Source organism: Giraffa tippelskirchi, chromosome 9 (genome assembly GCF_054371585.1).
Source record: "Giraffa tippelskirchi isolate mGirTip1 chromosome 9, T2T-mGirTip1v1.2.pri, whole genome shotgun sequence".
Lineage (NCBI taxonomy): Eukaryota > Metazoa > Chordata > Mammalia > Artiodactyla > Giraffidae > Giraffa > Giraffa tippelskirchi.
In genome coordinates this window covers 75,892,594-75,915,734 of record NC_137283.1, presented here as the reverse complement: position 1 = coordinate 75,915,734, position 23,141 = coordinate 75,892,594, and the positions used below count along the sequence as shown (strand labels likewise).

The following is a 23,141-nucleotide window of genomic DNA, read 5'->3' as shown; positions in this document are numbered from 1 at the left end:
ATGTTGCAAATTCCAACCAACTCATTCACTCAATAAAGTAAGCCCCCTACAAATGAACAATTTCCATTCTGAGAGTGTGTTTATAAGTCCAATCTATTTGTAAGTCCAACAAAGTTAGCCTAGGTACCCAACTAACACAATTGGCTATATAGCACTGTACTGTAATAGGTTTACAATACCTTTCCCACAAATAACACATAAATGCAGCTCTGACTCCAGCTTCTTGCTGAGGCTCACTAAGTTGCTGAAGACCTCTTTGGACTCCTCACCGACTTTCTCAAATCCATGAAAATCATGAATAACCTGCGGGCAAAGTTTCTTCCAAACCACCATTAATGGTGATGGCCATATCACCACCGTATCACCTCACTTGGTGAGGACACCAAGCAATTTTTTTATGACCTTTATAGTTTTTCCAAAATTATCACAGTGTTGTTCCTGATTCGTCACTCACCTTTACTGCCTGACAAAAAGTGTGATGTGAATAATATTTCTTGAGAGTCGCTGTAACTCCCTGGTCCATAGGTTGGATAAGCAACATATTCAGTGGCAGATATACTACTTTGATATCGGGATGAAAACTGTCCATGAATGGAAGGTGGCCTGCAGCATTGTTAAGCAACAAAAGAATGTTAAATGGGATGTCTTTCTTCAAGAAATATTTCTCTACCTCCAGGATAAAGTGCTGGAAAAACAAGTCCTGGAAAACAGCTGGTGTAAACCTGACCTTGGGGTTACTCTTTCACAACAGGAAGAGAGCCCTTGCCTATGTTTTCAGGGCTCTTACGTTCTCTGAATGATAAACTAAGAGAGGCTTCAGCTTCATATCACTGAAACATTGCCACCAAGCGACAGAGTTAGCTTATCCCTTGCTGCTTCTAGCCTGGCATCAACTTTTCTTCCTTCTTGATATAACTTCGGTCTGGCATTCTCTTCCAGTACAGTCCTGCTTCATCCACATTAAAAGCTTACTCATGTAAATATGTGCCTTCATTAATAATTTCAGGAAGCATTTCAGGAAATTCTTCTGCAGCTCCTGAATCTGCATTCACCACCTTGCCACTCATTAAACTAAATGAGATTTCAGCTTCATATCACTGGAAGCATCACCACTAAACAACAGATTTAGCCTACTCTTTGCTGCTTTATAGCCTGGCATTAACCTTCTCTCCTCTTCCCATTTGGTCCTATAGGCAATGCCAAAGAATGCTCGAACTACCTCACAATTGCACTCATCTCATATGCTAGTAAAGAAATGCTCAAAATTCTCCAAGCCAGTCTTCAGTTATACGTGCCCCATGAACTTCCAGATATTCAAGCTGGTTTTGGAAAAGGCAGAGGAACCAGAGATCAAATTGCCAACATCCAATGGATCATCGTAAAAGCAAGAGAGTTCCAGAAAAATATCTATTTCTGCTTTACTGACTATGTCAAAGTCTTTGCCAAAGCCTTGTGTGGATCACAATAAACTGTGGAAAATTCTGAAAGAGATGGGAATACCAGACCATCTGACCTGTCTCTTGAGAAACCTGTATGCAGGTCAGGAAGCAACCGTTAGAACTGGACATGGAACAACAGACTGGTTCCAAATAGGAAAAGGAGTACGTCAAGGCTGTATATTGTCACCCTGCTTATTTAACTTATATGCAGAGTACATCATGAGAAACGCTGGGCTGGAAGAAACACAAGCTGGAATCAAGATTGCCGGGAGAAATATCAATAACCTCAGATATGCAGATGACACCACCCTTATGGCAGAAAGCGAAGAAGAACTAAAGAGCCTCTTGATGAAAGTGAAAGAGGAGAGTGAAAAAGTTGGCTTAAAGCTCAACATTCAGAAAACTAAGATCATGGCATCTGGTCCCGTCACTTCACGGGAAATAGATGGGAAAACAGTGTCAGACTTTATTTTTTAGGGCTCCAAAATCACTGCTAATGGTGATTGTAGCCATGAAATTAAAAGATGCTTACTCCTTGGAAGGAAGGTTATAACCAACCTAGATAGCATATTTAAAAGCAGAGACATTATTTTGCCAACAAAGGTCCATCTAGTCAAGGCTATGGTTTTTCCAGTGGTCGTGTATGGATGTGAGAGTTGGATGGTGAAGAAAGCTGAGCGCCAAAGAATTGATGCTTTTGAACTGTGGTGTTGAACTGAGAGTCCCTTGAATTGCAAGAAGATCCAACCAGTCCACCCTAAAGGAGATCAGTCCTGGGTGTTCATTGGAAGGACTGATGTTGAGGCTGAAACTCCAATGCTTTGGCCACCTCATGCGAGGAGTTGACTCATTGGAAAAGACCCTGATGCTGGGAAGGATTGGGGGCAGGAGGAGAAGGGGACGACAGAGGATGAGATGGTTGGATGGCATCATCAACTCAATGGACATGGGTTTGGGTAAATTCCAGGAGTTGGTGATGGACAGGGAGGCCTGACGCAAAGAGTCAGACATGACTGAGGGACTGAACTGAACCAAACAACTATACTAAAAACCTGCTCAGGTAAATATTCACCTTCATCAACAATTTCTTGAAGCAGTTCAGGAAATTCTCAAGCAGCTACCAAATCTGCACTGTATTCCTCACCACTGACTTTTACCTTGTGAAGATTGGCTCTAGGTTTACAGATGAAACCAGCCACAGCTGGCATTAAAAGGTTAGCCTTCTGATTCATTGCTGTGTTTCTTCTTCATGTCTTCGTAAAGTCTTTCAGCTTTCTCTTGAATTGGCATTCACCTGAGTGAGACTCAGAGCGATGCTGATCCTGCACCCACACACTGAGGACTCCTCCATCGCCTCCATCACTTTTCCAGGCTTCTTCAATATTATTGCTGACAGCATTAGCACAACAAGCTTCATATGGTCCATAATCTTGCCCTTGTGTTTTAGAATCACTGAGCAATTCATGTTATAAGAAGGAGTGACAGCTACCATCTTTTTGACTCGTGCTACTCTCTCAATTATTTTCATTTTTGTTTCCACTGTTACCACTTGGCAGTTCTTAGCAGTACCAAGTACATTACTATTGCTTTTATGCCTGCTTCCAGACATCCTGGGCATGAAATAAAGATGCTGTACTACTGTCCTTTGTATTGTACTATACAGTGAAATACACAAAAGCACAACTGCTTGTAGAGGATGTGCACACATGACAATACACACCAGCCATGTGGACTCACTTATGTGATCTGACATGGGAAAGCATGTTGTCATCTTTGCAAATTTGGAGGTTCATATGTAGGGAGTTCACTGTATCTAGCAATCACTTTCTATGTGCCTTGTGCTGTGTTAGGGAAGAGTATACAATCACGGAGCTTGTAGGCTAATAAAATATCAAAGAACAATTAAATAATTAAAAATTGTTGTTGTTATTCAGTCACCAGTGGTGTCTGAGTCTTTGAGGCCCCATGGACTGCAGAATGCCAGGCCTCCCTGTCCCTCACCATCTCCCGGAGTTTGCCCAAGTTCATGTTCATTGCGTTGGTGATACCATCCAGCCATCTCATCTTCTGACACCCTCTTCTCCTTTCCTTCAGTCTTTCCCAGCATCAGGAACTTTTCCAGTGAGTCATCTCTTCACATCAGATGACAAAAATACTGAAGCTTCAACTTCAACATTAGTCTTTCCAGTGAATGTGCAGGGTTGATCTCCCTTAAGATTGACTGGTTTGATCTCCTTGATGTCCAGAGGACTTTCAGGAGTCTTCTCCAGCACCACACTTCCAAGGCATCAATTCTTTGGCATTCTGCCTAAATTAGCAAATACTAAGAAACAGACAAATAAGTATCTTGGAAAGAATATAAAGAAAGAAACCATAGATTGAGTGGTTAAAAAAAACAAAAAAGCTTCTTTGAAGAGACGATTTTCAAGATGAAACCTGAAGGATGAGAATAGGACAGGCCAATAAAATTTTGCCAAACATCAAGGGACAGGAAGTCCATTCCTTATGTGGGAAGGCTATAAGGAATGGAAAAGCTTGGTGTCTTTGAGACACCGAAAGATTAAGTAGTGTGGTCAACATAAGTAAGCAGGATGAAAGGGAAACAGGACTCACATGATGTGAGGCCTGTAGGCTGTGATTAAGGGTTTGCACTTATTTGTTATATGTACCATGGGAAGCAACTAGGGCTTTAAAAAAAAAAAAAGACTATTTTAAATTATGTTTTAAAAGAACTTATTTTGCCTTGAGCATAATTGATTGAAAGTGGATTAATGAAAATATTTGATACCAGGTAGAAGCTTACTACAGTTAACTGAGTAAAAATGGCATGCTTTGGAAAATAAAAATATAAGTGAAAGCAGAATTGGTTAGATTTGAGATATATGCCTTTGAAATGTTTTATGGGTTGAATATAGGCTTCCCAGATGGCACAAGGTAAAGAATCTGCCTGCCAATGGAGGATACACAGGTTCAATCCTGTGTTGGGAATATTCCCTGAAGTGGAATGGCAATTCACTCCAGTATTCTTGCCTGGAAAATTCCATGGACTGTAGCCTGTCAGGCTCCTCTCTCCATGGGGTTACACAAAGTCAGACACAACTGAGTGACTAAGCATGCGTGTATACATGGGTTAAATAATTTCCCCTCAAAATTCATATGCTCTGTAAGATGAGGGAGCTCCCATCCAACCACATTTCTTTATCAATGAAGAATGAAGAAAGTTATCAGAGTTGATGTATTGAAGTGAAGCTTTATGTTTTAACGATCAAGTAAAAATTACAAAATATTCATTTGTTCAGTTCAGTTCAGTCGCTCGGTCATGTCCAACTCTTTGCGACCCCATGAACCATAGCATGTCAGGCTTCCCTGTCCATCGCCAAATCCCGAAGTTTACCCAAACCCATGTCCATTGAGTCGGTGATGCCATCCAACTATCTCATCCTTTGTTGTCCCCTTCTCCTCCTGCCTTCAATCTTCCCCAGCATCAGGGTCTTTTCCAATGAGTCAGTTCTTCGTATCAGGTGGCCAAGGTATTGGAGTTTCAGCTTCAACATCAGTCCTTCCAATGAACACCCAGGACTGATTTTCTCTAGGATGGACTGGTTGGATCTCCTTGCAGTCCAAGGGACTCTCAAGAGTCTTCTCCAACACCACAGTTCAAAAGCATCAATTCTTCGGCCCTTGGTAGGGGTGTATTTTGTGTTGTGATTAGAGTCTGAACTGGTTGTTGGACAAAAGCATCAGTTCTTTGGCACTCAGCTTTCTTCACAGTCCAACTCTCACATCCATACAGGACAACTGGAAAAACCATAGCCTTGACTGGACGGATCTTTGTTGACAAAGCAAAATATTCATATGGGGGTGTAATGGGCAAGTCAGCTTACAAGTCTTAAGTTATGATAGAGTAACAGCCCATGGGTGAGGCCATGTGAACCCAGTGAATATTTATGGACATGAGAGTGCCCAGGGTGTGGATTTTTTCACTGAGGTTCTGCTTCATGGATGCTGGCTCAGGAAGGCAGCTTTACAGTGCATTCATCCAGGAAAATCTAAGCAAGAGCTGACAGTTCTATGTAAATTACTATAGTAATGGGTATGGAATCTATGGGGTTATGCATCAGCTATCTATTGTTACATAACAAGCTATCCCCAAACTTTGCAAATGGAAACAGCAAATACTTGGTATCCTTTTTTTTTTAAATAAATTAATCTATATATTTTAATTGGAGGCTAATTACTTTACAATATTGTAGTGGTTTTTGCCATACATCGACATGAATCAGCCATGGGTGTACATGTGTTCCCCATCCTGAACACTCTTCCCACCACCCTCCCCATCCTATCCCTCAGGGTCATTCCAGTGCACCAGACCTGAGCACCCTGTCTCACGCATCGAACGTGGACCGGCGATCTGCTTCACATATGATAATATACACATTTCAACCTTACCCTCTCAAATCATCCCACCCTCGCCTTCTCCCACAGAGTCCAAAAGACTGTTCTATACACCTGTGTCTCTTTTGCTGTCTAGCATATAGAGTTATCATCTTTCTAAATTCCATCTATATGCGTTAGTATACTGTATTGGCGTTTTTCTTTCTGACTTACTTCACTCTGTATAATAGGCTCCAATTTCATCCACCTCATTAGAACTGATTCAAATGAATTCTTTTTAATAGCTGAGTAATATTCCACTGTGTATATGTACCACAGCTTTTTTATCTGTTCATCTGCTGATGGGCAACTAGGTTGCTTCTATGTCCTGGCTATTGTAACAGTGCTGCGATGAACACTGGGGTACTATGAGGTACCATCTCATGCCAGATAGAATGGCTGCTATCAAAAAGTCTACAAACAATAAATGCTGGAGACAGTGTGGAGAAAAGGGAACCCTCTTACAGTGTTTTTGGGAATGCAAACTAGTACAGCCACTATGGAGAACAGTGTGGAGATTCCTTAAAAAACTGGAAATAGAACTGCCATACAACCCAGCAATCCCACTGCTGGGCATACACACCGAGGAAACCAGAATTGAAAGAGACACGTGTACCCCAATGTTCATCGCAGCACTGTTTACAATAGCCAGGACATGGAAGCAGCCTAGGAACCCATTGGCAGATGAATGGATAAGAAAGCTGTGGTACATATAGAAAACTATAAAACATTAATGAAAGAAATCAAAGATGATACAAATAGATGGAGAAATATACCATGTTCATGGATCGGAAGAATCAATATAGTGAAAATGAGTATACTACCCAAAGCAATCCATAGATTCAATGCAATCCCTATCAAGCTACCAACAGTATTTTTCAGAGAACTAGAACAAATAATTTCACAATTTGTATGGAAACACAAAAAAAACCTCGAATAGCCAAAGCAATCTTGAGAAAGAAGAATGGAACTGGAGGAATCAACCTGCCTGACTTCTAACTGTATTACAAAGCTACAATCATCAAGACAGTATGGTACTGGCACAAAGACAGAAATATAGATCAATGGAACAAAATAGAAAGCCCAGAGATAAATCTGTGTACCTCTGAACACCTTATCTTTGACAAAGGAGGCAAAATATACAATGGATAAAAGACAATCTCTTTAACAAGTGGTGCTGGTAAAACTGGTCAACCAACTGTAAAAGAATGAAGTTAGAACACTTCCTAACACCATACACAAAAAATAAACTCAAAATGGATTAAAGATCTAAATGTAAGACCAGAAACTATAAAACTCCTAGAGGAAAACATAGGCAAAACACTCTCTGACATAAATCACAGCAGGATCCTCTATGATCCACACCCAGAGTAATGGAAATAAAAGCAAAAATAAACAAATGGGACCTAATTAAACTTACAAGCTTTTGCACAGTGAAGGAAACTATAAGCAAGGTGAAAAGACAGCCTTCAGAATGGGAGAAAATAATAGCAAACAAAGCAACTGACAAAGAATTAATCTCAAAATTATACAAGCAGCTCCTGCAGCTCAATACCAGAAAAACAAACGACCCTATCAAAAAATGGGCCAAAGAACTAAACAGACGTTTCTCCAAAGAAGACATACAGATGGCTAACAAACACATGAAAAGATGCTCAACGTCACTCATTATCAGAGAAATGCAAATCAAAACCACAATGAGGCACCATTTCACACCCGTCAGAATGGCTGCTATCCAAAAGTCTACAAGCAATAAATGCTGGAGAGGGTGTGGAGAAAAAGGGAACCCTCTTACATTTTTGGTGGGAATCCAAACTAGTACAGCCACTATGGAGAACAGTGTGGAGATTTCTCAAAAAACTGGAAATAGAACTGCCATATGACCCAGCAATCCCACTGCTGGGCATACACACTGAGGAAACCAGAATTGAAAGAGACACGTGTACCCCAATTTCATTGCAGCACTGTTTAAAATAGCCAGGACATGTTAGCAGCCTAGATGTCCATCAGCAGACGAACAGATAAGGAAGTTGTGGTACATATACACAGTGGAATATTACTTAGCTATAAAAAGAACACATTTGAGTCAGTTTTAATGAGGCAGATGAAACTGGAGCCTATTATACAGAGTGAAGTAAGCCAAAAACAGAAACACTAATACAGTATATTAATGCATATACATGGAATTTAGAAAGATGGCATTGACAACCCTATATGCAAGACAGCAAAAGAAACACAGATGTAAAGAACAGACTTTTGGACTGTGTGGGAGAAGGTGAGGGTGGGATAATATGAGAGAATAACACTGAAACATGTATATTATCATATGGAAAATAGATGACCAGTGCAAATTCAAAGCATGAAGCAGGGCACTCAAAGCTGGTGCTCTGGGATAACCCAGAGGGATGGGGTGGGGAGGAGAAGGGACAGGGTTCAGGATGGGGAACACATGTGCACCCTTGGCTGATTCATGTCAACGTATGGCAAAACCACCACAATATTGTAAAGTAATTAGCCTCCAATTAAAATAAATAATTTTTTAAAGGCCTTCTTAAATGAAAAATGCAAAGAAATAGAGGAAAACAATAGAATGGAAAAGACTAGAGATCTTTCCAAGAAAATAGGAAATACTAAGGGAAAATTTCATGTAAGGATGAGCTCAATGAAGGATAGAAATGGTAATGTCCTAACAGAACCAGAAGAGATTAAGAAGCGGTGGCAAGAATACACAAAAGAACTGTACAAAAAAGGTGTTAATGACCCAAATAACCATGATGGTGTGGTCATTCACCTAGAGCTGGACATCCTGGAGTGAAGTCAAGTGGGCTTAGAAAACATTACTATGAACAAAGCTAGTGGAAGTGATGGAATTGCAGCTGAGCTATTTCACATCCTAAAGATGATGCTGTTAATGTGCTGTACTCAATATGTCAGCAAATTTAAAGAACTCAGCAGTGGCCAAGGACAGGAAAATGTGTTTTTACTCCAATCCCAAAGAACGGCAATGTCAAAGAATGTTCACACTATTGTACAATTGTGGTCATTTCACATGTTAGAGAGATAATGCTCAAAATCCTTCAAGCTAGGCTTTAGATACCAACAATCCTGTGTTCATAGTAATTCTTCCTAAGCCCACTTGACTTCACACTCTAGAACGTCCAGGTATAGGTGAATGGTCACACCATTGTGGTTATCTGGGTTACTTAAATGAAAATTACTTTATACATTAATCTGGCAGTTTGGAGGTAAGAGTACCTTGAGTGCTTGCTCAGTCGTGTCTGACTCTTTGCCACCCCATGGACTGTAGCCCACTAGGCCCCTCTGCCCATGGAATTTTACAGGCAAGAATACTGGAGTGGGTTGCCATTTCCTCCTCCAGGGGATCTTCCCCACCCAGGGACTGAAACTGTGTCTCTTATGTCTCCTGCATCCGCAGGCAGATTCTTTACCACTGAGCCACCTGGGAAGCGAGAGTACTTTACCAAAGAAAAATATACTGCTGCTGCTGCTGCTGCTAAGTCACTTCAGTCGTGTCCGACTCTGTGCGACCCCATAGACGGCAGCCCACCAGGCTCCCCCGTCACTGGGATTCTCCAGGCAAGAACAGTGGAGTGGGTTGCCATTTCCTTCTCCAATGCATGAAAGGGAAAAGTGAAAGTGAAGTCGCTCAGTCCTGTCCCACTCTTAGCGAACCCATGGACTGCAGCCAACCAGGCTCCTCTGTCCATAGGATTTTCCAGGCAAGAGTACTGGAGTGGGTTGCCATTTCCTTCTCCAAAAATATACTGCAGTGTAGTGAAACCATCCTCCCAAACAAATCTACGTGTAACAGCTGAAATACATATGTTTGTATTACATATTTATGTATGTGCATATGCACACTTACAAACAATATGTGCATATATGCACAGGTGTATATATCATGTGTGTATATGTAACATGTGTGTATGTTTATATACATACACATACACGGACTTGTGAAAGGCCGCGGGAAGGCTGATGATTATTCTTTGAAATGGTGAATTTAAGTTGCATTAAGTACGAAATAGTTCAATCTCAAGAGGGAGACAGGACACAGAATCTCAGCTGTTGCGCTCCTCTTTTGGGGTGGGGGCTGGAGTCTGTGTATCAGCAGTGCCGTCACCTGGTGGAACTCTGCAGACTGGAGAGGGTGGTTCTCCCTCGGCTTCCCTCAGGACTGTGCTGTTGTCAGGGGGCCAGAGACCAGATTTCTCCATGTACTGTTCTTTTTGTGATTCTTGATTCTGACTCCCTGAGCAAATCAGACCAGCCTAGGGTTACTGGAGCCCGCCACTTGCTTGGCATATTTATCGTCCACAAATCATCTGCTATAAATATACCTCAGCAGGATGATCATCAGGCCGGCTCTGTAGCCTGCAATTTATGAAGGTTATGGGAAACGGTGTGAAGGGTGAAGTGCTTTATTAAGGGTGGCTTTCTCCCTAACCCAGCCCCGCATTGCTCTGGAATATAAATGACCCTGGGAGTGAGTGCTCCTTTCCCTTTAGGATTAAGGCTTTTTAAATTGTCCCTTTGGGGTGTTATTCTTATATCACTGTCGTGAGACACACAAGATTTTGAAAGAAACAGCTAAATCACTGTTCAAGATAATGTGAGAAATTGTGAGAAACCTCTAGCTGCAAAGTAGAAGTATATTTAAACCTCCTTTTTATGTACGAATCATACGCAATGTTCTCCTTTTCTCCATTATTTTGCATGTCATTAGTCTCTACTTTTCGCTTCTGGCAAAATAACAGAATTGACCAAAATGTCTTGCAACTATCATAATCACAACCTCTGCGGAAGCTGAAATAAATGAAGTGTGTGCTGCTTCTTTGTATTGTTAATTTTTTTTTTTAACGTGTTTGCTGAAGATACAATGTTTTGGATTATGCCCAGGACATAAACCTTATTTTCCTTTCACATTCTCTTAAATGAATAAAAAATATTGAAACGAATCCAAAACGACACAAAACCAAAACGCCACCCAGGCAGCTCTCAGCAGTGAATTTTCCTGGAACATGGTTAAAGTCGGCTGGATGGGGAATGATTAACTGTTTCCCTTACAGAGTGTTATTCTGAACACTTGTCCCAAAAGAAAAAGCCTTAAAGAGGGTCACCCTATTAATATGTATTAAGCAGTAAAGGACCAGTTTTAACATTTCAGACAACTCCTGTGAACAGATCATGGACACCTTCCTGTTTTCACTACAATCGTCTTTTAAAATGCTGTTCCTGGCTATCCGATCGACCCAGGGGTGAAGAACAAATGAGGAAGAAAAAAAATGCAGAAGGAGAGAAAGTGATGGAAATGTGTTTTATTCAACTTCACCTGCCGCTCAAACAACTCACCCAGAGGAAGACTCCACACGTTGTATGAATTACCCCAGCGTGGTCTCTTCCCCCTTACATCAACGCACTATATTATCACTTGTTTTGCAAAGCACCAACTGCGTTTACAAGTATAGGCATACCCGGTAGGCAAATGACCTTTTGCTGCACGTATTGGAAGCTAGTTCATCAAATACTTGTCAGCCAACTGTCCAGGAGGCAAGAACACCAAGGTGAGGAGTGGTAGACATTACCCCTCTTTCCCTGCTAAATCGAGAATCTGGTAGCTTCTCCTCCAGTCCTTCCCTCCTTCCCACCGCAGTCCCCAAACTGTTACTAGGGAAACTCGAAAAAGAACTGGATGCATTAAGAAAACAAAAGTTTCGACCCTAAAGGCACGATCCCATCACCATGCAGAAAGCAACGCAGACGCCCAACCTCGGTCGCCGTATCAGCCAGAACAAGTAAGATGTTAATTGCAGCCTCGAGGAGAAAAAAACAAAACAAAACAAACTAGTATTGTTCCTCCCGGGTACGCGCGCCGTTTGGCGGGGCCGAGACCTGCCCTCTCCGCGGTGGGAGACCCATTCCTCCGAGTCCAGGCGCGGAAAAGCTGCGACAGGTCGGCGCTGAAGAAAAAAAAAGAGAGAAAGACGACCAAGTGCGGCAGTTTCGCCCCCAGCCCCGGGGGTCGCCTTCCCGCGCTGCGCAGCCCCGGCCTGGCCTCCCTGGGGCGGTCAGTCCCCGCCGGCAGCGGCGCTGGGAACCGCAGGTGCACAGACCTCCCAGGCGCAGACAGCCGCGCTCCGGGGATGTGCGGGGCTCGCAGCAGCGGTGACGTGGAGGTGCACCGCGGCCCGGGGGTTGGCGCGGCGCCGGCCGCCCGCGCCCCGCCAGGCCGAGCTCCGCGCGGGCCCCGGGCCGCCTCCGGGCGCACCGCGCTGCACGCGCGCGCCGCCGAGCACACGCGGGGGCCCGGCGCGCGCCCGGGGGGCGGCCGCGCGCTCTCTCCGTCGCCGCCGAGCACACGCGGGGCCCGGCGCGCGCCCGGGGGGCCGCGCGCTCCGGCCGCCGCGCGCCCGGGAGAGCGAGCGCCGCGCGCGCCCGCCCGACACAGAGCTTTACTATCGGGCTCCCCTCTCGCCTCCCTCCTTGCTGGGCATTCACACGGCTCTCCGACATCCCCAGCATCCCCAGCCAAGGCTCTTTTATTTTCCTTCCCCCTTCTCCTCAGTATCTGCGGGCTGGGGGCCGGGAGGAGACGGAGGGGCGGGAGGAGAGCGGGGAGAGGGGAAGGCAGGAGCCCCAGCCTCCCGAGGCGGCCGCGGCCGCCCGCGGAGTGAACCCGCCGCCCCGGCGCATTGGCCGCGCCGCCGCCTCTGCTCGGCGCGCTTCCTTGGCTTCCTGGCCGACCGCTTTGCTTGGGGGGCAGGTCTGGAGAAACAGCTCCAGTGGCTGTGAAGCCACTTCCTTTTTTTTTTTTTTTGATTCCTTAGCGTCTGTCTTCGGGGGGGCTCTTCCCGCTCCCGCCGGCGCCTCGGTGGGAGGTTGGATTCACTTGGCTACGGCGTAGGCTCGGGGTTCCTGGGGGGCTTTTATTCTCTCAGCCGTCTCCTCTTTGATTCTGTCTCCCCCCACCCCCGATCCCCGCGTTCTTTTGCTTCTCTTATGTGCGCGTTAAAAAAAAAAAAATCCATCCTGATTTTCTAAGCTCAGCCGGGGAAAGATGGGCTCCGGGGCTCGGGACCGAAGGGGCGTCTCTCCGTCGCTGTTGCTGGGACGCGTGCCTGCGCTGCTATCTTAGGCGCCCCGAGCGTTCCGAGAGGAAGGTAAGGACGGGGGTCCGGGGGTCACCTTCCCTCCGCCAGGGTCGCCAGCCATCAGCTTTCCCGGGGGAGGGGGGTGCGGAGGAAGGATCGGGAAAGGCAAGGCTGTTGCTGGTGAATGGAGGGGTTGCGAGCAGACCTGACGGTCTCCATTGACTTAAACGCCGCAGTTGAAAAGTTAGGGAAGTCTCGTTTTCCAGAGATGTGCTCGGTCAGGAGGGATAGGCTGAGAGACCTGGAACATCTGGCGGTTGCGTGTGATCGGGGTCATTTTGTGGGGGAAAATGTTAGGTTAAAAGGAAGTTAAGATAAGGGGAGGCCGTGGGTCTTCTATTGGGGGAGAAAGAAAAAAAAAATCAGTGGAGTGATGGCGCCGTCTATGTTCGACTAAAGTGTCACCCAGAAAATCAGTTTTGAGGGGAGCTAAACTAAACGCCAGTTTGCTTCTCAGCAGGAGACAAATAAATAAATAAATGGCACAGCATTGAATCCTCGGTGGCCGGGCCCCTTACACACCCGCAATCCGGTTCTTTCTTTCTTAAAGAGAAAGATAGAATTGTTGGAAGTGGCCCTGCAGTCGGGGACTGGCGGGGGATGGGGGTGGTGGTGGGGATGACGGAGTTCGGCGATCCATTTGTGATTATGTAGAATAAAAGAAGACTCCGTACACGAAGGAGTATACCAGTGATTCAAATAAAGAGCGTTATATTGAGGGGGCTTTCTTGAGCAGGCTGGAAGAGTGAAATCAGAGCCGTTTATCCACTGTTTCTCATCCTTGATGAGCACAGCAATGCAGACATGCACTGTGAGATAGATGGAAGCAAAAGTACTGGGTTTCATTAGGAAAAGAAATACGACCTCTTTTTGAGTTAGTGATTATAAAATGAAGCCCCCTTTCATGGATGGAATTCCTAATTTAGACACTCACTGTCACATTGGCTCTCAACGCCTACACTCTATCCTGAAGAACACTGCGCAGACCTGCATTGCCTGCAAAGTGCTACAGCAGGGGGAAAAAGGGGGAATTATTTCCAGAATTTCCTATAACTTTCCCTGTTTTTTAACCTTTACATCCTCATTGGGTTTATTTTCTCAAGAAGCAAATGCATTATTCATTGAGCTGTATGTTTGAATCAGAGAACACTGTTTTGATAATCCCAAGAATTCTGATGTTATTTTAAACTGCTGCTATATGGAGATTTAGAGTTGGAGTTGTTTTTGCTTATATGAAGACATAGAATTTGAGTCATGATCTGGGGATTGCAGATCTGTCTTCAGGGACTTCATCCCTGGATTTTGTGTGCATGCATTGGTGTGTGTTATGCAATGGGGAGGAAGAGGGTTTTATCCTTTGGTTCAGAGAGGACCCAGGCAAAGACATGAAAACTCTTAACTATCTATATGTCTGTATGTCTGTCTCTGTTTACAGAACAGTGGAAGAGACTGCAGCCTAAAGACTTTTACAATTAACTTGGCACCACTTTTCTCAGCTCAAAGGCTAAGCGAAAAAGCAGTGTCATTTATTCTAAGAAATAACTTCTTAAAGGTTAAAGCTGAAAAATATTCAAGTTACTTTTGGATAACAACTTACAGAGGTAAATATAACCAAGAATTACTGTATTGTGCAAGGCCAGGTTAAAAAAATAGGGGGGAGAAAAAAAGGAGCTTTGGAGCTGTTATTGGAGAGGTAGCAATAATTCAGTAATTGAAATCTGCTAGAAGAGACAATGCTAATTCTTCTATCTACCATGTGTAAATCTTAAATTACAGTAGATAACTCTAGGTAAAATAGCCCTAATTGAAAAAAAAAAGACTGAAACCAGTTCAGTTACTATGGTTCTGGGATTATTCACTAGTATCACCTTTGGATACAGATACTAATACAATGGTCTACTTTATGTATCCCAGGAGGGCATGTCACATTGAAATGACTGCCTTAAATCGTGGTTCTCAATGATGATGTCCAAAAGCAAGTCTTCCTTCTGTATCTGCCCTTTCTCGGATGATAGTTTACAAATTCTATTAATCTACACGAATACCTGTATTTTTGCATAGGAATTTCCCATCAGTTCACATAGTGGCCCCCGCAAAGACTAGTAGGAGCATTTGGGCGATGGTGTTTCAGCTGCAACAAATTATCATTTGTGCTTTTAAAATTGAGGCTATCATTTATCATATGTGCTTTTCACATTTAAAAGAAAAGAAATAATATGACGACAGCTGTTCCCAGATTATCAGATTAGATTTTGTGTGATGTTGTTTACTGCAGGCAGAGAGCTGAGGGGGAGAAAAGGTTTGTCTAGGTTGCTTAAAAATGTCTCACAAATTAAAATTTAGGTTGTTAAATTTAAAAATCAGAGTTTTCCTCTTCTTTTAATAGAATCATAATGCACTTGAAGGAAATCTTGGTAGATAAGAGCATTCCTATTAATAATCTATTGAATATTATTTTTAAATTGAATGTAGAGAATTTGGCCATTGCGAAGGACCACGTGAGGGCGCTGTTCACACAGCGACAGATAGTTTTCTGGCATAAAAAAATTACCTGCCCTTTTTTAAAAAGGGTTTTTTTTTTTTTTACTGAAATCTTGAAAACAGCTGGCTGTAATATTGGAAGGAGTTTCTTTTTATCAATGCGTGTAGACTCCTACTTGCATTTTGCTTTCATTGCCGTTTTTACAGGCCAAATGACATAGGATGAAGGCTGTTCGTAACCTGCTGATTTATATATTTTCCACCTATCTCCTGGTTATGTTTGGATTTAATGCTGCCCAAGACTTCTGGTGTTCAACTTTGGTGAAGGGAGTCATTTATGGATCGTATTCTGTAAGTGAAATGTTTCCCAAAAACTTTACAAACTGCACTTGGACGCTGGAAAATCCAGATCCAACCAAATATAGCATTTACCTGAAATTTTCCAAAAAGGACCTTAGCTGCTCTAACTTTTCCCTCCTGGCTTATCAGTTTGATCATTTTTCCCATGAAAAAATCAAGGATCTTTTAAGAAAGAATCATTCTATAATGCAACTCTGCGAATCCAAGAATGCTTTCGTTTTTCTACAGTATGACAAAAATTTTATTCAAATACGTCGGGTCTTTCCAACCGACTTCCCAGGATTACAGAAAAAAGGGGAAGAAGATCAGAAGTCTTTCTTTGAGTTTTTGGTGTTGAACAAGGTGAGCCCGAGCCAGTTTGGTTGCCATGTATTATGCACTTGGTTGGAGAGCTGCTTAAAGTCAGAAAATGGGAGGACGGAGTCCTGCGGGATCATGTATACAAAGTGCACCTGCCCTCAGCACTTGGGGGAGTGGGGGCTCGACGACCAGTCGCTGGTTTTGTTAAATAACGTGGTGTTACCCCTGAATGAGCAGACCGAGGGCTGCCTGACCCAAGAGCTGCAAACCACCCAGGTCTGCAATCTTACCAGGGAGGCCAAGCGACCGCCCAAAGAAGGTAAGGTCAGCCGAGAGGGGGTGCCGGGGTGGGGGCGGGGGGCGACGGGGCGAGAACCGCTGTGTCCCATGCCCGCCGGGCCCTCGCCACGTCCCTGGGTCACCTCTGGATTGATCTGTGTTCCTCACTGGCCTCTCAGGCTAATTTTACTTTTCACAATTTTAGAGACAGGTGGTAGGGTGGGGTGGTGCTCAGCAACCTGCCCTTAGATGCCAGCGGGAGTGTTCAGGGGAAACTAGATGCAAAAACGTGGAGTCAGTTTGAGATGGAGGTGGGTGGGCCTTGATGCTTTATTGCTTTCTTAGGCTGCAGCCCCTGGGGGAGACGGAGACACTCACAGACCTGGGAGTGGATCTGTAGACTTCTCGCTGGGGCTTCAGCCCACTCTCTCATCTGTGGCCTCTTTCCGAATTGGAACTTGGGGCGTAGCTACTGAAAGGTGACACAGATTCAATGGCATGTCTATGTGGACCAAATTGCTTCCCCACATGGGAGGGCAAGGGGGCCCCTCCCCCGGAGACCCAGCATTGTGTCAAAGATGCTTTGCACAGGGAGTCCCATGCAGGCTCTGTGGTCAACGGAAGCCTGCTGGAAGTGCAGACTGTGAGGTTACAAATGAACAGAGGCAGGTCCTGCAAGACCTGGTACCCTGTTAGCATGACTTTTGGTTCTCTCTTCTTGGTCCCCTCTTGAGGTTGTCAGAGCTGAGCTAGGTGGAAAGCCGTGCAGCGGAAATGCAGAAAAAAAGGGGAAAGTACAGGAGTGATTTATAGCTTCACCCAGACTAGTGGGGAAGCTGCCCCAGGATCTGAGACTGTGGATTATGTTTAATAAGGCTGGAAAGCTGGCACATTTTGAGAAAACGGCCTTCCCCTTTGGAAGGTTACGGGATGCATTCTGTTCATTTGAGGGCACGGCTGGTATCTAGCCTCTCTTGCTCCGCAACCCTGCACCCAGAGTGCATGTTGAATTTTTATGCAGGAAATGTTTTCTGATTGCCACAAAGATCCCTGTCTGTGGAAAGGGACAGCCAAGCTCCAGTCCCTCCTTGCTCTCCTCCCCAAACAGAAGTTGTCTTTGTGGCCAACATAAAATTGACACGTTGTTGGAGAATTTTAAGAGTAGCCAAGGTTTTGTAAGAGGGTGGGGGGCGGTGGGGAAAGAGAGAGAAAACGGCTTAACCAGCAAAAAGCCTTGATTTTTCTGCTGAAAGCCTTTTGGGGGATGGGAATTATGGAAGAACCATGGCACTAGGGGCAAAGAAGCCTTAGAAAATAAATTCAGACTAATGGCGCTGGGAGAGGGGTGAAAAACCTTTAAGATTTCTACAGGTCAGTGTTTCCCTAACAGCTGTGACTGAAGAAAGCAAAGTGGTTTTAAATTACAGGAGTTCTTTTCTCTAGTAAAAATCCCAGAGAAGCACTTGCAACTGCAGGGATGGTATTTAACACCATTTAAAACCGATTAGTGTCCCTTAGAATAAGAAGCTATAGTACATGAGGAAAGTGTGATGGTATAAGCTGGCTAATAAGACAATTAACACCAGAATCTAGGTTTCGCTTGTCTGTTTTATTGCTGTTCTAATAAAATGGAGAAAATTTGTATCTTCAGTGGTTAAAATTTTATCATCAAATTGACTGCTGATGACAGTGGAAAAAGAATCTTGGTATATATACAACCCTTTTTTTTTGATGAATGGTAGCAAGTGACAAAAACAAAGTTGTTGTGTGCTCACTGAGTATGATTTTTAGAGATTTTGCTAGTCATGATCATGAGGTGTGGGTTAGGACAGGGCTGAGATTTATAGAAGTTGGACTAGATGGCCATTTGTTTCAGTAAATGACTAAGAGTGATTTTAGACATTAGATGTTTGAATCCTGGGGGAGACAGTACGCTTCTTTTGGCTGATTAGCTGGTGAAATGAGAAAGAAATACCTCCATAGACAAATCAGTGATTGTTTTAAAATTGTTAACACGTTAATAGAGCTGAAGAGGAAAAGTTTATATAGTAGGGGAAGAATATGTGCTGTATCAGTAAAATTGCACAGCCTATATCCTCTGTCTTCTAAATTTATGCTCTTGAATTGTTTAGGTGTTCTGAGTCAGAAAGGTAAGGATAAGTAATTCCTGATGACATAATTGTGGCTGATGCATTTGTAAGTAATTCTTATAAAATGCGTATATGGTACTCCTTACTTCATTCAAAGAAGGCCTTTCAGGCCATGTTGCATTGTAGGAAAGGAATGTGAAAATCTGCAGATACTTAATTTAGTCAAATTACATGTATTTAGTCAATGCATGTAAAATCTTGTGAAAGAATTATTTAATACTGTTTCGAATAAACTACAACATAATGATATTCACAGGGCTTGAGGGCTATATTTAATAATGACATACAGTGGTGCTACTCATATCTAATTTAATTCCAAAATGTCTTCATTTTATTTGGTAACATGTAATCTCAACTTCTAAAGTGAGATTTTAAAAGTCCCACTTGTATATTACTTTATGATTTCTATTTTCTGTGAAAAGTAAACTATCCTATAAATCATCAGGGGAATATTTACAAGTTCATCCTCCATAGTTTTTGCCTCCCATTTTATTACTGACTCAGAAGCCTTGAGTAGAAGTATTTTCCAGTGTATTACATCACAGAGGTGGCACAAATTTGACAGAATGGTCTTTACGCTCAGTGGATACAGTTTCAGAATTTTTTATGTAATGCTGATAGTGATGGTAAAAGGTATGCTGAATACTGAATATTTTGTATCTCTCCATTGGAGTTATCATATTTAGTTAGTATTTGAGAAAACTATGGGCTCCCAGCAATGGAATGTCAGTTTTGAGATAGGATTTCTACTAAGATGTTTGTTAATAAACATTCATGTACTTAAGAATTTCATAGCCGGAAAACAATAAGAAGACTATTACTGTTTGAAATGACAACACTGACAATTACAGGTGTTACCTTAAATATATTATAAAAGTAAATTGTTAAATGATGCTTCATTAGAGTGTGAAATTTTAGTATATTTAAGTATTTTCTTATTTAAGATCATATTTCACATATTTGAGGGTGCCATGTGATTATAGAAACTTAGCTGTCATTTCCTAATTTTTATGTTCAATTTTGAAAGTCTAGTAAATCAGCAAAATGGACTCTTTTGAAAATAGTGTTGTCTTATTTCAGGCAGTTATTAAAGAACTGTTTATGTACAGTATATACACCTATTTTTAAAAGAAAGCTAAAATAACATTGCTGTTTACCTGAGTATGGGGCGAGACTGGTATTTATTCATGAGGTCTTTAATATGTTTTATAGCTTTCTTTTACCACAGATGATCCTGGACTATATAGTTAAAGTATAAAAGATGATATATGATCTTATTTCTTACTACTTCACTTAAATAATTTAAACAGTTAAGAGAGAGAAATTGCATACCAGGGTATCTAAATCACGTGATAAGCCTTAATGGAAGCTTTGTTTCCTACTTAACATCAATGGCACTACTTATGTGCAGGAAGGTTGGGATCCCGGTGTAGATTCCAGGAAATCTGAACACACACACTTCCTTGTCTTTTCATTCTGCCCCTGCTGATCCTTGATAATCAGCCACCCAAAGGAAGTCTCACCACGTGCCTGGATAAAGTCTAGCCTGTACATGTGTGTGTGTTTGAACTTGGAGGCACAGATCCAGAGCAATTTGTGTGTCTCTTCATTTTCAAGTGTTTTCATTTCTTTCTACTTCTGGTCTTTTTGCCCTCATCACTATTTTAGTCACCTTTCCCTGGCTTCTCTAGCCTCCTGGACCTTACTTCCTTTGTGAATGCTGTGATCCCACTCCGTTTCAGAATGTACAGAGATCTCCTGAGTCAGTGCCATCTTGTCAGTTTGCCCTTCCCCTTGGCTGGACCCATAGCCCTCTGCACACCCTGTACTTCTGTTCTAGCATCTATCATATGGCATTGAAATTTCCATTTATTTTCCTGTCTTCCTCTGCCAGTCTTGTGAGTTCTTCCAAGTGTACAGACTTGGTCTTCCAGTTGTCTAGCACAGTCTAAACAGAGCTTCAAAAAATTTTGGTTGAAATGAATGTTAAATGAGCAAAACAAAATAAAAAATTTAAATAAGGAATATACCAATAAATTGAGGTTAATACCATTTATAACATTTCCAGTATGAGTAAGGTGTTATTTAACCAGCTCCTTATCTCAAAGTATTGTTTCATGACATTTTTAAAAGCACAAGAAGAAGAGAGTTATTGAGAAATAGCGTTAGTTCCATATGCATTTATTATAATAGATTAGTGATAAATATAACTTTCTATATACGGCTGTCTACAAAAACAGTAGTAAGAAAATTTGCCAATTTTGATCTGTTTTTTAATTTTCTTCATTTCTATGTACTTTTTTTCTTCTGGCTCTAGCAGTTCTTCTCCAGAAATGACATTTTCCAAATCTTATTCCACAGTTTGAAGAGAAACATATGCAAAGTCTTTCCAAGAAAGAGGAAGAATATTTGCATATCATTTAGAGCTTCTATTACTTACTCCTGGTTATGATCTATACATATAGTAATAGTAGAATACTACTAAAATTTTAGGCCTGGCCAAGTAACAGGCCCTAATTTTTACTTTTGCCATTTTAGAATTTTGTCAAGCAGTTTAGGGAGTGGCTCAGATATATAGTATTAATGAAAACTCCATTACATGGCAACTTTTTTGGGAGAAAAATTAAAATAAATTAAATACATTAAAATATTAACAGAAAAATGTTTGTGTACACATGTGTGTCATGCAGATTTTAGTGTTAGTTGCAGATAAATGTGCTACACATCAGTTTTCTTCTAAACTGAGATGGGAATTTCATTTATTTAGATTCCAACTTCATGTATTCCTATATTTCATTTCCTAATAGAAGTGATTTTATTGTTAAACTAAATACTTTAATAAATACAGGGTTCTTTAGAGTCAGTTTGATCTGTATTACCTACAAATATAGATCAAGTCATCTGGCCCTTCGATCTGAAATCATAGTTTCTTCAAAAATCAACATTTGTTACTTTTTTGAAGTACCGTGAGCTGGGTTTGAATCTACACCTTCAGCTGAGAACCCTGTTCTGTGTCACCGCTTCCCTTCTTGGGTTGTTAGAAATGCTTATTCCTCAGGGTACAAGAGAACAGGATATGACATTATGTACTTAAAGAAAAAAATTATCCAAAAAAACTAATGAAATTAATGGCTTGGAATATTTTAGTTCCTGTCAGCCCTGTGGAAGTTTCTTACCAATTCAATTAACTAATACAGATCAGAGAGGTATTCAATTTTTCTAAGTGTGTCACTTCATTGAAATGAAAGGTGTATTTTGGTATGAGATGCCCTTGGGTCCTGAGAGTGACTCAGCCACCTCGTAGCATCCTTGACAAGGGATAGTCCTTCACTGAGCTTGACTGTACTGTAGTGAAGTGCTGAATTAGATGAGATTGCATATGGAAGACACTTGGTCTAATCCTCAAGTTTTGTTAGGCCCTCAATTCAGTTTTTGAAACCTCTTTTATTCTTATCTTTTGGCTATAAATGATAGAAGATTGATAATAACGAATGAAGTAGATTACCATATAATTACTTGAACTTGTTGAGGAATTTAGGGCATTTAACAAAGGGTCATTATTAAGCACCTTGACTGAATGTCTGTTTTGTATGATATAAAGAAAAGGTCGCATCTGGATACCTTTGTGTTGATGGAGGCATGACTAATACATCAGCTAGATCAAGCCAATGAATGTGAGTCATCCCAGGACTGGGAAGCTGTCCTCTGGATATCATTGCTGATCCTTTTTAAAGTCTGTAAAATCTAAATGTAAATTAAGGAGTTTCCAAGTGTTTTACTCCTTGCTGCATTATGCAAAGTTAAATTCATGTTTTGAGTTCTGTTTTGAAAAGGAATTATCCTGAAACAATTAAATCTATATTAAATCATTTGGAAAGAAGTAGAACATTTTTGGAATTTTTTTCACTGAATTGTGTTTAGTTGTTATAGACTAATGAGCCCTCAGAGTCCTCCAAAGGCTTACATATTCAGATATTGAAAACAAATTAAAAAATTTGTTAGAACTCATTTGAAGATTCTGATGTTTTCTTCAAGTAGAATTACAGAATGCCGTCTATAAGACTGCATAAAACGCTAAATGTTTTGTGTTCAATTAAATGCTAAATGCTCTATTTTCAATTATCTTTCAACTGTCATTCAGGAATTTTGCTCACATGCAGAGAATGACCTAGCTAATACTTATCTAGTAAAGGTTAATATATTTCTTATTATTAATAAGATATTCTTAATAAAGTAATATGTTTCTAGTTTGCACAGAAAGTGCCATAAGTAACAAATGCATAGTAAATACATTAGTGTGGAGCTATTTCTCTCAAAAATAATTCCTTGAATAGGAATCTTTTCTGAAATTGGACATGTTTGCTGATATGCATTTTCCCCTTATGACACATCCCTTATGTTCAGAGCGTGTTATAAAATATGAAGGCAAAATGGTTACTGTTTAGTTTCTCCCAGATTAAGTGAAATAATTTATCCGCTAACCTAATCTTGGATATTATGTTCTCAAATTACTTCTAGATAACAAG

At 41.8% G+C, this 23,141-nt stretch overlaps 1 protein-coding gene across 1 annotated transcript in view; it reads left to right on the top strand.

The window, feature by feature from the left end:
• The first annotated feature begins 11,775 nt into the window (after nucleotides 1-11,775).
• ADGRB3 (adhesion G protein-coupled receptor B3) overlaps nucleotides 11,776-23,141 on the top strand; it is an 822,367-nt gene continuing 811,001 nt past the window's right edge. Inside the window, exons 1-3 of the mRNA XM_081530065.1 lie at nucleotides 11,776-13,054; nucleotides 14,481-14,646; nucleotides 15,734-16,505. Coding sequence (XP_081386191.1) covers nucleotides 15,749-16,505 — 757 coding nt within the window. The 5' untranslated portion in view covers nucleotides 11,776-13,054; nucleotides 14,481-14,646; nucleotides 15,734-15,748. The remainder of the gene's footprint in view (nucleotides 13,055-14,480; nucleotides 14,647-15,733; nucleotides 16,506-23,141) is intronic.